At 38.9% G+C, this 16,238-nt stretch overlaps 1 protein-coding gene across 2 annotated transcripts in view; it reads right to left on the reverse strand.

Moving 5' to 3' along the window:
• The window catches only part of SNTG1 (syntrophin gamma 1), a 939,244-nt gene that overhangs the window by 365,368 nt on the left and 557,638 nt on the right, over window positions 1-16,238 (reverse strand). For both annotated transcript variants that reach the window (XM_044245618.1, XM_044245617.1), the window contains exon 4: window positions 15,271-15,405. In XM_044245618.1, coding sequence (XP_044101553.1) covers window positions 15,271-15,405 — 135 coding nt within the window. The remainder of the gene's footprint in view (window positions 1-15,270; window positions 15,406-16,238) is intronic.

Here is a 16,238-nt window from a genome sequence, read left to right on the forward strand (position 1 = left end):
TTCTCCCATCCCGTGGCTTGCCTTTCTGCTTTATTGGCTGTTTCCTTTGCTGTGAAGAACTTTTTATTTTTTTAAAGATTTTATTTATTTATTTGACAGAGAGAGAGAGATCACAAGTAGACAAAGAGGCAGGCAGAGAGAGGAGGAAGTAGGCTCCCTGCTGAGCAGAAAGCCCAATGCAGGGCTCAGTCCCAGGACCCTGAGATCATGACCTGACCTGAAGGCAAAGGTTTAACCCACTGAGCCACCACCCAGCTGCCCCTGTGCAGAAGATTTTTATCTTAAAGTCCCAAAAGTTCATTTTCACTTTTGTTTCCTTTGCCTTTGGAGACATATCTTGAAAGAAGTTGCTGTGGCCAATGTCAAAGAGGTTACTGCCTATGTTCTCATCCAGGATTCTAATGGGATGTTCTCATCCAGGATTCCTGCCTCAAGTTGAGGTGTTTTCTCCATTTCAAGTTTTTCTTTCTGTATGGTGTAAGAGAATGGTTGAGTTTCATTCTTCTAAACACAGCTGTCCAATTTTCCCAGCACCATTTATTGAAGAGACTGTCTTCTTTCTACTGTATATATTTTTTCCTGCTTTGTCGAAGATTATTTGACCATAGAGTTGAGGGTCCATATCTGGGCTCTCCACTCTGTTCCACTGGTCTATGTGTCTGTTTTTGTGCCAGTACCAGGATCACAGCTTTGTAGTAAATCTTGTAATCAGGTAAAGTGATGCCCACAGCTTTGTTTTTCTTTTTTAACATTTCCTTAATGATTCTGGGTCTTTTCTGATTCCATTGAAATTTTAGGACTGTTTCTCCAGCTCTTTGAAAAATGCCAGTGGAATTTTGATCAGGATGGCACTGAAAGTATAGATTTCTCTGGGCAGTATAGACATTTTCACAATGTTTATTCTTCTGATCCATTAGCATTGGGATGCTTTTCCATCTTTCTGTGTCTTCTTTAATTTCTTTCATGAATGTTCTGTAGTTCCTCAAGTACAGATCCTTTAGCTCTTTGGTTAGATTTATTCCTCGGTATCTTATGGTTCCTATTGCTATAGTAAATGGAATCAATTACCTATTTTCCCTTTCTATTTTTTCATTGTCAGTGTATAAGAAAGCAAATGATTGCTGTGCACTGATTTTGTATCCTGCCACATTATTGAATTCTGTATGAGTTCCAGTAGTTTGAGGGTGAAGTCTTTTGGATTTTCCAAATAAACTGTAATGCCATCTGTGAAGAGAGAGAGTTTGACACCTTCTTTTCCAATTTGAATACCTTTTATTTCTTTTTGTTGTCTGATTGCTATTGCTAGGACTTCTAGTACTATGTTGAACAACAGTGGCAAGAGTGGACATTTTTGCTGTGTTCTTGATCTCAATGGGAAGGCTGTCAGTTTCTCCCCATTGAGAATGATATTCACTGTGGGTTTTTCATATAGATTTTATGAAGTTGAGAAAAGTACAATCTATCCATATACTTTGAAGCATTTTAGTAAGGAACAGATGCTGTATCTTGTCAAATGCTTTTTCTGCACAAATTGAGAGGACCCTGAGGTTCTTGTCCCTTTTATCGATTTGTTCTATCACACTGATTTGAGAATGTTGAATCAACTGTGCATCCCATGGATAAATGCCACTCGGTCATGGTAGATAATCTTTTTAATGTACTGTTGGATCCTATAATCTAGGACCTTGTTGAGAATCTTGGCATCCATATTCATCAGGGATATTGGTCTGAATTTTTCCTTTTTGGTGGGGTCTTTGCCTGGTTTGGGGATCAGGGTAATGCTGGCTTCATAGAAAGAGTCTGGAGGTTTTCTTTCTGTTTTTATTTTTTGAAAAAGCTTCAGGAAAATAGGTATTATTTCTTCTTTGAATGTTTGGTAGAGTTCCCCAGGGACTCCATCAGGTCCTGGGATCTTGTTAATTGGGAGATTTTTTTTAATTTTTTATTTTTTATAAACATGTATTTTTATCCCCAGGGGTACAGGACTGTGAATCGCCAGGTTTACACACTTCACAGCACTCACCAAAGCACATACCCTCCCCAATATCCATAACCCCACCCCCTTCTTCCAACCCCCCTCCCCCCAGCAACCCTCAGTTTGTTTTGTGAGATTAAGAGTCACTTATGGTTTGTCTCCCTCCCAATCCCATCTTGTTTCATTTATTCTTCTCCTACCCACTTAAGCCCCCACGTTGCCTCTCAGTTTCCTCATATCAGGGAGATCATATGGTAGTTGTCTTTCTCTGCTTGACTTATTTTGCTAAGCATGATACCCTCTAGTTCCATCCATGTTGTCGCAAATGGCAAGATTTCATTTCTTTTGATGGCTGCATAGTATTCCATTGTGTATATATACCACCTCTTCTTGATCCATTCATCTGTTGATGGACATCTAGGTTCTTTCCATAGTTTTGCTATTGTGGACATTGCTACTATAAACATTCGGGTGCACGTGCCTCTTTGGATCACTACGTTTGTATCTTTAGGGTAAATACCCAGTAGTGCAATTGCTGGGTCATATAGCAGTTCTATTTTCAACATTTTGAGGAACCTCCATGCTGTTTTCCAGAGTGGTTGAACCAGCTTGCATTCCCACCAACAGTGTAGGAGGGTTCCCCTTTCTCCGCATCCTCGCCAGAATCTGTCATTTCCTGACTTGTTGATTTTAGCCATTCTGACTGGTGTGAGGTGACATCTCATTGTGGTTTTGATTTGTATTTCCCTGATGCCGAGTGATATGGAGCACTTTTTCATGTGTCTGTTGGCCATCTGGATGTCTTCTTTGCAGAAAGGTCTGTTCATGTCCTCTGCCCATTTCTTGATTGGATTATTTGTTCTTTGGGTGTTGAGTTTGCTAAGTTCTTTATAGATTTTGGACACTAGTCCTTTATCTGATATGTCATTTGCAAAAATCTTCTCCCATTCTGTCAGTTGTCTTTTGATTTTGTTAACTGTTTCCTTTGCTGTGCAAAAGCTTTTGATCTTGATGAAATCCCAATAGTTCATTTTTTCCCTTGTTTCCCTTGCCTTTGGCAATGTTCCTAGGAAGATGTTGCTGCGGCTGAGGTCGAAGAGGTTGCTGCCTGTGTTCTCCTCAAGGATTTTGATGGATTCCTTTCTCACATTGAGGTCCTTAATGCATTTTGAGTTTATCCTTCATCCATTTTGAGTCTATTTTCGTGTGTGGTGTAAGGAAATGGTCCAATTTCATTTTTCTGCATGTGGCTGTCCAATTTTCCCAACACCATTTATTAAAGAGGCTGTCTTTTTTCCATTGGACATTCTTTCCTGCTTTGTCAAAGATTAGTTGACCATAGAGTTGAGGGTCTATTTCTGGGCTCTCTATTCTGTTCCATTGATCTATGTGTCTGTTTTTGTGTCAGTACCATGCTGTCTTGATGATGACAGCTTTGTAATAGAGCTTGAAGTCCGGAATTGTGATGCCACCAACTTTGGCTTTGTTTTTCAATATCCCTTTGGCTATTCGAGGTCTTTTCTGGTTCCACATAAATTTTAGAATTATTTGTTCCATTTCTTTGAAAAAGATGGATGGTACTTTGAAAGGAATTGCATTAAATGTGTAGATTGCTTTAGGTAGCATAGACATTTTCAGAATATTTATTCTTCCAATCCAGGAGCATGGAATATTTTTCCATTTCTTTGTGTCTTCCTCAATTTCTTTCATGAGTACTTTATAGTTTTCTGAGTATAGATTCTTAGACTCTTTGGTTAGGTTTATTCCTAAGTATCTTGTGGTTTGGGGAGCAATTGTAAATGGGATTGACTCCTTCATTTCTCTTTCTTCTGTCTTGTTGTTGGTTTAGAGAAATGCAACTGATTTCTGTGCATTGATTTTATATCCTGACACTTTACTGAATCCCTGTACAAGTTCTAGCAGTTTTGGAGTGGAGTCTTTTGGGTTTTCCACATATAGTATCATATCATCTGCGAAAAGTGATAATTTGACTTCTTCTTTGCCGATTTGGATGCCTTTAATTTCCTTTTGTTGTCTGATTGCTGAGGCTAGGACTTCTAGTACTATGTTGAATAGCAGTGGTGATAATGGACATCCCTGCCGTGTTCCTGACCTTAGTGGAAAAGCTTTCAGTTTTTCTCCATTGAGAATGATATTTGCGGTGGGTTTTTCATAGATGGCTTTGATGATATTGAGGTATGCGCCCTCTATCCCTACACTTTGAAGAGTTTGGATCAGGAAGGGATGCTGTACTTTGTCAAATGCTTTTTCAGCATCTATTGAGAGTATCATATGGTTCTTGTTCTTTCTTTTATTGAGGTGTTGTATCACATTGACTGATTTGCGGATGTTGAACCAACCTTGCAGCCCTGGCATAAATCCCACTTGGTCGTGGTGAATAATCCTTTTAATGTATTGTTGAATCCTATTGGCTAGTATTTTGGTGAGAATTTTCGCATCTGTGTTCATCAAGGATATTGGTCTATAGCTCTCTTTTTTGATGGGATCCTTGTCTGGTTTTGGGATCAAGGTGATGCTAGTCTCATAAAATGAGTTTAGAAGTTTTCCTTCCATTTCTATTTTTTGGAACAGTTTCAGGAGAATAGGAATTAGTTCTTTAAATGTTTGGTAGAATTCCCCCAGGAAGTCGTCTGGCCCTGGGCTTTTGTTTGTTTGGAGATTTTTAATGAGTGTTTCAATCTCCTTACTGGTTATGGGTCTGTTCAGGCTTTCTATTTCTTCCTGGTTCAGTTGTGGTAATTTATATGTTTCTAGGAATGCATCCATTTCTTCCAGATTGTCAAATTTGTTGGCGTAGAGTTGCTCATAGTATGTTCTGATAATAGTTTGTATTTCTTTGGTGTTAGTTGTGATCTCTCCTCTTTCATTCATGATTTTATTTATTTGGGTCCTTTCTCTTTTCTTTTTGATAAGTCTGGCCAGGGGTTTATCAATCTTATTAATTCTTTCAAAGAACCAGATTCTAGTTTCGTTGATTTTCTCTATTTTTTTTTTTTTTTTTTGGTTTCTATTTCATTGATTTCTGCTCTGATCTTTATGATTTCTCTTCTCCTGCTGGGCTTAAGGTTTCTTTCTTGTTCTTTCTCCAGCTCCTTTAGGTGTAGGATTAGGTTGTGTACCTGAGACCTTTCTTGTTTCTTGAGAAAGGCTTGTACAGCTATATATTTTCCTCTCAGGACTGCTTTAGTTGTGTCCCACAGATTTTGAACTGTTGTATTTTCATTATCATTTGTTTCCATGATTTTTTTCAATTCTTCTTTAATTTCCCTTTGACCCATTCATTCTTTAGAAGGATGCTGTTTAGTCTCCATGTATTTGGGTTCTTTCCAAACTTCTTCTTGTGATTGAGTTCTTGCTTCAGAGCATTGTGGTCTGAAAATATGCAGGGAATGATCCCAATCTTTTGATACCTGTTGAGTCCTGATTTAGGACCGAGAATGTGATCTATTCTGGAGAATGTTCCATGTGCACTAGAGAAGAATGTGTATTCTGTTGCTTTGGGATGAAATGTTCTAAATATATCTGTGATGTCCATCTGGTCCAGTGTGTCGCTTAAGGCCTTTATTTCCTTGCTGATCTTTTGCTTGGATGATCTGTCCATTTCAGTGAGGGGAGTGTTAAAGTCCCCTACTATTATTGTATTATTGTTGATGTGTTTCTTTGATTTTGTTATTAATTGGTTTATATAGTTGGCTGCTCCCATGTTGGGGGCATAGATATTTAAAATATTTAGATCTTCTTGTTGGACAGACACTTTGAATATGATATAGTGTCCTTCCTCATCTCTTATTATAGTCTTTGGCTTAAGATCTAATTGATCTGATATAAGGATTGCCACTCCTGCTTTCTTCAGATGTCTATTAGCATGGTAAATTCTTTTCCACCCCCTTACTTTAAATCTGGAGGTGTCTTCGGGCTTAAAATGAGTTTCTTGGAGGCAACATATAGATGGGTTTTGTTTTTTTATCCATTCTGATACCCTGTGTCTTTTGATTGGGGCATTTAGCCCATTAACATTCAGGGTAACTATTGAGAGATATGAATTTAGTGCCATTGTATTGCCTGTAAGGTGACTGTTACTGTATATTGTCTCTGTTCCTTACTGATCTACCACTTGTAGGCTCTCTCTTTGCTTAGAGGACCCCTTTCAATATTTCCTGTAGAGCTGGTTTGGTGTTTGCAAATTCTTTCAGTTTTTGTTTGTCCTGGAAGCTTTTAATCTCTCCTTCTATTTTCAATGATAACCTAGCTGAATATAGTATTCTTGGGTGCATGTTTTTCTCGTTTAGTGCTCTGAAAATATTATGCCAGCTCCTTCTGGCCTGCCAGGTCTCTGTGGATAAGTCAGCTGCCAATCTAATATTTTTACCATTGTATATTACAGACTTCTTTTCCCGGGCTGCTTTCAGGATTTTCTCTTTGTCACTAAGGCTTGTAAATTTTACTATTAAGGTGATGGGGTGTGGGTACATTCTTAATGATTTTGAGGGGCGTTCTCTGCACCTCCTGAATTTTGATGCTCGTTCCCTTTGCCATATTGGGGAAATTCTCCCCAATAATTCTCTCCAGTATACCTTCTGCTCCTCTCTCTTTTTCTTCTTCTTCTGGAATCCCAATTATTCTAATGTTGTTTCGTCTTATGGTGTCACTTATCTCTTGAATTCTCCCCTTGTGGTCCAGTAGTTGTTTGTCCCTTTTTTGCTCAGCTTCTTTATTCTCTGTCATTTGGTCTTCTATATCGCTAATTCTTTCTTCTGCCTCATTTATCCTAGCAGTGAGAGTCTCCATTTTTGATTGCACATCATTAATAGCTTTTTTTTATTTCAACTTGGTTAGATTTTAGTTCTTTTATTTCTCTAGATAGGGCTTTTATATCTCCCGAGAGGATTTCTCTAATGTCTTCCATGCCTTTTTCAAGCCCAGCTAGAACCTTGAGAATTGTCATTCTGAACTCTAGATCGACATATTACCAATGTCCGTATTGATTAGGTCCCTAGCCTTTGGTACTGCCTCTTGTTCTTTTTTTTGTGGTGAATTTTTCCGCCTTGTCATTTTGTCCAGAGAAGAGTATATGAAGGAGCAAGTAAAATACTAAAAGTGTGGCAACAACCCCAGGAAAATATGCTTTAACCAAATCAGAAGAGATCCCAAATCATGAGGGGAGAGAAAGGGGATTAAAAAGAGGTTCAAAAAGAAAGAAAGAAAAAAGAAAAAAAAGAAAAAAAAGAAAAGAAAAGAATTTAAAAAAAGAAAAAGAATAAAGAAAAATATAAAAAAGAAAAAATATATTTATTAGATAAACTAGTTAAAAAACGTTAAAAAAGAAAAGGGTAAAAGTTAAAAAAAAATTTAGCAGAAGAAGAGAAAAAAATGAAAAAGAAAAAAATTAAAATCACTGCAAGACTAAAAAAAATCTCAGGGAGAAAGTCATGAGTTCTGTGCTTTGCTTTCTCCTCCTCTGGAATTCTGCTGCTCTCCTTGGTATTGAAACTGCACTCCTTTGTAGGTAAACTTGGTCTTGGCTGGATTTCTTGTTGATCTTCTGGGGGAGGGGCCTGTTGTAGTGATTCTCAAGTGTCTTTGCCCCAGGCGGAATTGCACTGCCCTTACCAGGGGCCGGGCTGAGTAATCTGCTCAGGTTTGCTTTCAGGAGCTTTTTTTCCCTGAGCGTTTTCAGTAGAGTTCTGGAGAATGGGAATACAAATGGCGGCCTCCTGGTCTCTGGCCTGGAGGAGCCAAGAGCCCAGGGCCCCACTCCTCAGTGCGCCCTCAGAGAACAGCGCCCAGTAACTCCCGTCTGCCTGACCTCTGGCCGCGCTCCGAGCTCACCGAGCCTGCGGCCGGTTCAAGGTAACCCCGAGCTGCGAGCTTACTGTCGGCTCTATCTCTGCTGCTAGCTTTCTCGCTCCAATACCCGCAAGCTCTGCAACACTCAGACACCCACAATCCTTCTGTGACCCTGCGAGACCTGAGGCCACGCTGACCCGGCGTGGGCTTCACCCCGGTTTAGCCTCTGGAGCAATGTCCCTCAGTGGAACAGACTTTTAAAAGTCCTGATTTTGTGCTCCGTTGCTCCACCGCTTGCTGGGAGCCGGCCCCTCCCCCCGGGGTCTATCTTCCTGTCGCTTTGGATTCACTTCTCCGCCAGTCCTACCTTTCAGAAAGTGGTTGTTTTTCTGTTTCCAGAATTGCTGTTCTTCTTCTTTTCGATCTGCCGATGGATTTGCAGGTGTTTGCAATCTTTAGATAAGCTAATCCTGCTAGCTGATCTCCTGCTAGCTGAAGTAGTCTCAGCCTGCTACTTTTCCGCCATCTTGACTCTTCCTTGGGAGATTTTTGATCACTACTTCAACCTCGTTACTAGATATTGGTCTATTCAGGTTGTCAATTTCTTCCTGATTTAGTCTTCGAAGTCTTGGAAGTTTATAGGTTTCCATTTCTTCTAGGTTGCTTAACTTACTGGCATATAACTGTTGATAATAATTCCTGATGATTGTTTCTATTTCTTTGGTGTTAGTCATGATCTCTCCCCTTTCATTAATAATTTTATTAATTTGGGTCCTCTGTCTTTTCTTTTGGATTTTTTTTGGCCAGAGGTTTATTGATCTTATTAATTCTTTCAAAGAACCAGCTTCTAGTTTCATTGATGTGTTCTACTGTATCTCTAGTTTCTAACTCATTGATCTCTGCTCTATTCTTAATTATTCCCCTTCTTGTGCATGAGATAGGCTTAATTTGTTGTTGATTTTCCAGTTCTTTATGGTGTAAAGAGAGCTGGTACATTCAGGATTTTTCAATTTTTTTGAATGAGGTTTGGATGGCTATGTATGTTCCCCCTTAGGACTGCCTTTGCCATATCCCATAGGTTTTGGACTGATGAGTCTTTATTCTCATTGGTTTCCATGAATTGTTTAAGTTCTTCTTTGATTTTCTGGTTAATCCAAACATTCTTGAGCAGGATGGTCTTTAGCTTTCAAGTGTTTGAGTTCCTTCCAGAATTTTTCTTGTGATTGAGTTCCAGTTTCAAAGCATTTTAGTATGAGAATATTCAGGGAATAATCTCATTCTTTGGTATTGGTTCAGCCCTGATTTGTGACCCAGTATGTGGACTATTCTGGAGAAAGTTCCATGTTTGCTCAAGAAGAATGAGTATTCTGTTGTTTTATGGTGGAATGTTCTGTGAATATCTATGAGGTCCATCTAGTCCAATGTGTCATTCAAAGCTTTTGTTTCTTTGTTGATTTTCTCCTTAGAAGATCTATTACTAAGAGTGGCATGTTAAAATCCCCTACTATTAATGTATTCATATCAATATGACTATTTATTTTGATTAACCGTTGATTTATGTAGTTGGCTGCTCCCCTATTGGGGGCAGAAATATTTACAATTGTTAGATCTTCTTGGTGGATAGACCCTTTAAGAATGATGTAGTGTCCTTCTTTATCTCTTACTATAGTCTTTAGCTTAAAATCTAATTTATCTAATATGAGAATTGTTACTCCAGCTTTCTTTTGAGGTCCACTGGCATGAAAGATGCTTCTCCATCCCTTCACTTTCAGTCTGGATATATCTTTAGATTCTAAATGGGTCTCTTACAGACATCATATAAATGGGTCCTGTCATTTCATCCAGTCTGCAACTGCATGCCATTTTATGGGAACATTTAGGCCATTCACATTGAGAGGTGATTATTGAAAGGTAAGTTTTTATTAAAATCATGTTGCCCATGAAATCCTTTATGTATAGATCTTATGTTCACTCTTGGGTTCTTTCTTCTTTTATAGACCCTCCCCCCCCAATAGTTCTTGTAGTGCCAGCTTGGTGTTCATATACTCTTTTAAACCTTGCTGGTCTTGGAAGCTCTTTATCTCTCCATCTATTTTGAATGTCAGCCTTCCTGGATAAAGTATTCTTGGCTGCATGTTCTTCTCATTTAGTGCCCTGAATATATCCTGCTATCCCATTCTGGATTGCCAGGTTTTTGTGGACAGGTCTGAAGTTATTCTGATGGTTCTTCCTCTGTACATAAGTAATTTCTTCCCCCTAGCTTCCCTTAAGACCTCCTGTCTGAAATTATGATTCATGAATTGCACAATTAAGGTCTGGAAGTCTTTCTAGACTCATTCACCTTGAGGGCTGCCCTTTCTGCCTCTCGGACAGGAACACTTATTCCATCCCCCAGATTAGGGAAATTTTCATCCAGGGTTTTTTCAACTGTATCTTCAAGTCTTCTCTCTTCCTCCTCCCTCCTCAGGAATCCCAATAATTCTGATGTTGGAATGTTTCATGGCATCATTTATTTCCCTAATTCTATTTTCATGGCTTCTAAGCTGTTTGTTCCAGGCTTCCTTCAGATCCTTTTTCTCTATTGGTTTGTCCTCTAGATCACTAATTCTATCTTCTTCCTTGATTACCCTAGGTATTAGAGTATTTAGATTACATTGCATCTCACTGATAGCTTTTTTAGTACTGCCAGACCAGCCCTCACTTCCATCTTTAGAGATTCTATGTTGTCACTAATGGTTTTCTCCAACCTAGCCATTGCCTGGATAATTGTTATCCTGACTTCCCTTTCTGACATACTGCTTATGTCCATATCCAATAGTTCTGTGGCAGAGGGCACAATCTCTGAGTTTTTCTGCTGTTGGGTGTTCCTCCTCCTTGTCATTTTGGTGAGAGTTGGTTGAGGGGATGTGTAGCTGAATATATCAACCATGATCCAGGCAAGGTGCACCAGGGCTTAATACATTGTTTTCCCCTGATGTTGGTATTTTATAATTTTATTGAGACCCTGTGGTTGTGTCATGTTGTTCTTTTGGCTTATCTTCTGGGGGAGGGGCCTGTCGTGTTGTTTTTCAGTCACTCTCACTTGGACTGAGTCACTCTGCCCCATATCAAGGGGCTGGGCTCTATGGAAACTGGTTTTTCCAGCTTTTGTTCTTTGGAGGTTTTTGTTCTTTGGTGACTTTTTGTGGCTTTTTGGAGTGTTAGTGCAAAGTAAACTTTCTACACCCAGTCTTCTGCCTCAGAAAGAAGCCTCAGTCTGCTTCCCCTCTTGATGGTCCAGAACACACAGTCTCCTCTTCTGCAAACTCTGATGAACACTGCAAACTCCTACAGGCATTACGCAACTGCAGCCACCATCTCAGTGGTTGCCCAAGGCCCCCGCTTGTCTCTGCACTCCTATGGCACTAAAACCATGAGCAATATTGGTCCCAGGAGCCCAATTCCTGTGGCTGCCATTGACAGGACTGCTGTCTGTGGAGTCCAGGCCCACACCAGGTGTGCTCATATTCAGCAGCTGTGGCACAGGTCACAGAAGGCTGCAGACCCAGTGATCTCTGGTAGGAGCCTGTGCTGGGCTCTCTCAGCTGTGGGCCAGAGTGTGTCCAGCCCAAGTGGTGGTGACACAGGCTCCACCTGTGGAAAGTGGAAAGCTATAGGCTCAGGACCACTAACTGGAACTACTACCGGGCTGTCTCAGTCATGTGTGGGTGCTGGATGTGAATGCCCTGGCACCATGGGCTTAGGGCCTTGCCCATGCTGCCTGATTCTACCAGTTGCCCCTTAAGACCCTTTGTTCTTTTTGAGTGCTTTTAACCAGACTCCAAGTTAATGCTGGTCCCCAAGCACAGCGTACTTTTGTGTTGGGGTATTACTTTCCACTGGGTCACCTCTGGTGGCTCCCTCCCCCTTCTGTTAATCCTTCCATATCAGTCTGAGTGCTCCCAATCTGCTTTACCCTACCACTGATATTCTTCTGCCCCCGTAGAGATCCAGAAGTGTATAACCTTACATCTCAGGCTGATTTCATGGGTGTTCAGAGTGTTCTGGTAGATATTTTGCTCACTTTAGGGGACCAGTTGAAACAAGGTCTCCTACTTCTCCGCCATCCTGCCCTTCCTCCCTCCATAAGTTTATTGGTTTCAACACTTAACCACAAAGCTAAGGTAATCAAAACAGTATGGTATTGACATAAAAACAGACAGACAGACCAATGCTACAGATAGAGAGCTTGGAAATAAAACCTCGTTTATATGGGCAAATGATTTCTGACAAGGGTACAAAGATGCAATGGTATCAGAAAAACTGCATACCCACCAGCAAAAGAATGAAGCTGGATATAACACCATATGCAAAAATTAATTCAAAATGAATCAGTGTACATGCTGTACATGTAAGAATTGAAACTAAGAACTCTTAGAAGAAAATAGAGGAGGAAATCTTCATGACATTGGATCTGGCAATGATTTCTTAGGTATAACACAAGTATAGTCAACAAAAGAAAAGTAGACAAACTGAACTTCATAAAAATTAAAATCTCTGTGCATCAAAGGAAACAACAGGGTAACAAGGCAACCCATAAGTTGGGAGAAAATTATTTGCAAATCACACACCTGATATGAGATTAAACAAAACAAAAGCCACAGAATTACCATTTCATCCAGCAATTCTATTTCTGGTAACATACAGAAAAGAATGAAAAACAATGACTCAGACGTCTGTGCTCCCATGTTCATATTAACCTTATTCCAAAGGGCCAAAAGGAGAAAACAACCCAAATGTACACTATTGGATAGATAGATAGGTAAGATAAACAAAATATGGTATATACATGCAGAAAAAATATTATTCAGTCTTATAAAGGAAGGAAATTCTGATATGTGCTACAAGATGGGTGAACCTTGAAGAATTAGACTAAATAAAATAAACCAGATACAAAAGGATGAAAACATAGAAACAGAAAGCAGAATAGAGGTTGTCAAGGACTGAGGGGATGGGACATTTTTGGCCTGTACTGAGTCTTTGCATTTCCATGTAAATCTTCGAATCAACTTGTCATGGTCTACAAAAACATTTTGGAGATTTTAATTGATGTTGGGTGCTTAGGAAGATTTGAAAACTTAACAATATTTAGTCTTTAATTAATGACCATGTTACATTTCTCCATTTACTTGTTTATTTTCATTTCATTTATCACAGTTCTATAGTTTTCAAGGTTAAAACTTTGTACATATTTTGTTAATTTTATTTCAGAGTGTAGTATTCCTTTGATGTATTGTGGATTTCACTTTTATTTTGTTTGTTACAAATTATGGAAGTACAATTAACTTTGGACATCATCCTTATTTCCAGCAACCTTGATGAATTATTATGTTATTCTATTTTTGCAGATTTCTTAGGGGTTTCTACATACACCATCTTGACATCTAAAATAGAGCTATTTACTCTTCTTTTTTTTTTTTAAGATTCTATTTATTTATTTGAGAGGGAGAGAGAGCATGAGAGGAGAGAGGTCAGAGGGAGAAGCCCAATATAGGACTCAATCCCGGGACTCCAGAATCATGACCTTAGGCGAAGGTAGTCGCTTAACCAACTGAGCCACCTAGGAGACCCTTACTTCTTCTTTTTCAATTGTTATGCCATTTATATCCATTTCCCAACTTACTGTATAACCAAAGCAATACTGAGTAAAAATGAAGCAAGTGATGATCCTTGACTTGCTTACAAACTCAGAAACTATAATGTTAGTGAGAAGTATTCTTTAGGGTTTATTCAATTAAGGGAGTTCCATCCTATCCAGACTTTGTTGAAAGTGTTTCTTATGAATGACTGTCAAATTTTGTCAATTTTTTTTTGCATTTGTTGACATTATCATAGGATATTTCTGTCAAGTTCTTCCCAGTGTTCTTCTTGTCTTAATTGTGTCAAGTTCTTCCCAGTGTTAATTGTCTTAATTCTGTCAAGTTCTTCCAGCATTCTTTTGAAATGAGAGATTACATTTTTGTGTATTAACTATTTTTACTGCATAGTTTAAAATCAGTAATGTTATTTCAGTATTAATAGACTGAATTTTACAAATTACAACCTTACTGATGTAGAATTTGTGTAAAATACTCACTCCAGAGAGTTATATTAATCATATTGTTTCACTAAAGAGAGAGAGGTGGGGGAGAGAAGGAAGAGAAGGAGTTAAAGAAAAGGAAGGAAGGTAAAAAGGAAAAAGTGAAAGAATTGAAGGAAGGAAGGAAGGGAGGAAGGAAGGAAAGAAAGAAAGAAAGAAAGAAAGAAAGAAGAAAGAAAAGAGGAAAGAAAGAGGGAGGGAAGGAGAAATCAACCATTGATTGCCATTCTTTTATTAACTAAAAGGAAGAATGGGCACTCCATAAGAACAATTTAATCAGCTTTGACAGCCAGACCCATGATTCAGGATGATTTAAATCAGCTGTGACAAAAGAAGAGTTAACAGTCTGCAAAATGTCCATTATCTTTAGTTAGCAAGGGCCTATTGATTTAGGACCTGGTGTGACTCCCATAGGATGTTGGTGAGAAGTGAGGTGGAAACTCAAGTTCAGCATTATTCACCACCAACAAAATACTCCTAGGTAAGTCTGTTAATAAGCTACAAATTAAATCTTTGTGCTAAATAGCTATAGATGTCTGGGGAATCCAGGAAGCAGACTGTTTGTTACTTGCTGTAATTTCTTCTGAGATCATATTTGGCAACACTGTTAAAATAATGTCTTTAATGTTATTACATAATAAATGATGAACTCTAAAGTTGTCCTCTTTAATGCTAAAGTTGTTTTGTCCAATATAATCTAATTTCACCTAAAGATGTCTTCCACAGCTGTACTTCAATGCTCGTGAGCAGATTAATGAGTTTTGACTGATAATTTATGGCTCTTTCTGAGGCTGGATTAGCAGCAGGGTAATATGCCAACCATTTAGGGCATTAGACAGAAACTACTATGACACCTGGGCATAATTCTATCAGGGAATCATTCATGCACAATCTCCTGGGGAAAAGCATTGATATTGTCCAGTGATTGCCACCTAAAGTCTCACACTTCCCAAATGCAATGGGCTCCACGGTTGTGTCACCTCCAAAAGTCCAGTGTGATGCAAGGGAAAACTGGGGCAGGAAAAACTACTGTGCACTGTCTTCAGATAGTCCTCTGTATGAAAAGGTAGATGCACTTTCTCAAGATCAGATTATACAAGTGTCATTGCAGCCACTTAACAACTGGGAGTCAATGGGATGCCCTAATGTGTAAGGATGAGCCCTGATAGGTGGCTGTGGACCTAGGTTTGGTACTTATACAAGGACATTGCTTACTTAATAATGTCAACAAAAATTACATGCAGGAGGATTGACTGTGCTCTGAAAGTAAAAGAATAATATATTATGAACTTTCTGTGAATAAGCATTTTTATTAACAAAAAAAAAAATTAAAAAAAAAAAAGAGTTCAACAGAAGGAAAGCTACTTACACCAGAATAGAAAGGCTCACCAGACACACATATCACATCCTGTTCCTGGATCATCAAAATATCTTTGGCTAGGTGCAGCCGGACTTTGAAAGGCTCCTGATTACCATCCTGCAGCAAACAAATCCCTGTCTTTGTCTTCAGGCAAGAAAAGAACAAAACAGAGGAAAAAAATTATACTTAGGTTATAGAATTTAATTTTATGGGCTATTCACAGCAAAACATGATGAATAGCATTTGAGAGCTAAGGAAAATGCACTCTGATAAATCTGGAACATAATACTTAATATAGGAACAGAGACAAGGTTAACCATTTCACATGAAGTAGACCTCAGGTAATAGAGATTTGTTAGAAAACCCACTAAGATTAGGAGAATAAGGAGTGTGTTTATATACTAGATTTGAAAAATAAAGTTTTGTTTAATACATATTATCTAAATATAAAATATTTGATAAGAGATTTATTGAGATATAATTCACATTCTATATAATTTAACCCTTTAAGATCTATAAGACAGTGGTTTTTCATACAAAGTTGTGTAAGCATCATTATAATCAATTTTAGAACATTTTCAAAATTCCAAAAGAAAATCTATTTCATGCATCACCCTAGCCGTCCCCAGCCCCACACAACCACTAACCTACATTCTGCCTCTATCATAGAATTTTGAAACTGAAACCATACCTACTTAACATCATTTTTATCCTCCACAATTTCATCATTCCTATTTGCCAACACACACACACACACACACACACACACACGCACACACACACATAGTACAGAAGAGAAAATGAGGATAAAGGGGAGAAGTGAATTGCTTAAATTAGTACAATTAATTAAAAACAGAGCCTGGGGGGACGCCTGGGTGGCTCAGTTGGTTGGACGACTGCCTTCGGCTCAGGGCGTGATCCTGGAGTCCCGGGATCGAGTCCCACATCGGGCTCCCAGCTCCATGGGGAGTCTGCTT

This window comes from Neovison vison, chromosome 4, assembly GCF_020171115.1.
Source record: "Neovison vison isolate M4711 chromosome 4, ASM_NN_V1, whole genome shotgun sequence".
Classification (NCBI taxonomy): domain Eukaryota; kingdom Metazoa; phylum Chordata; class Mammalia; order Carnivora; family Mustelidae; genus Neogale; species Neogale vison.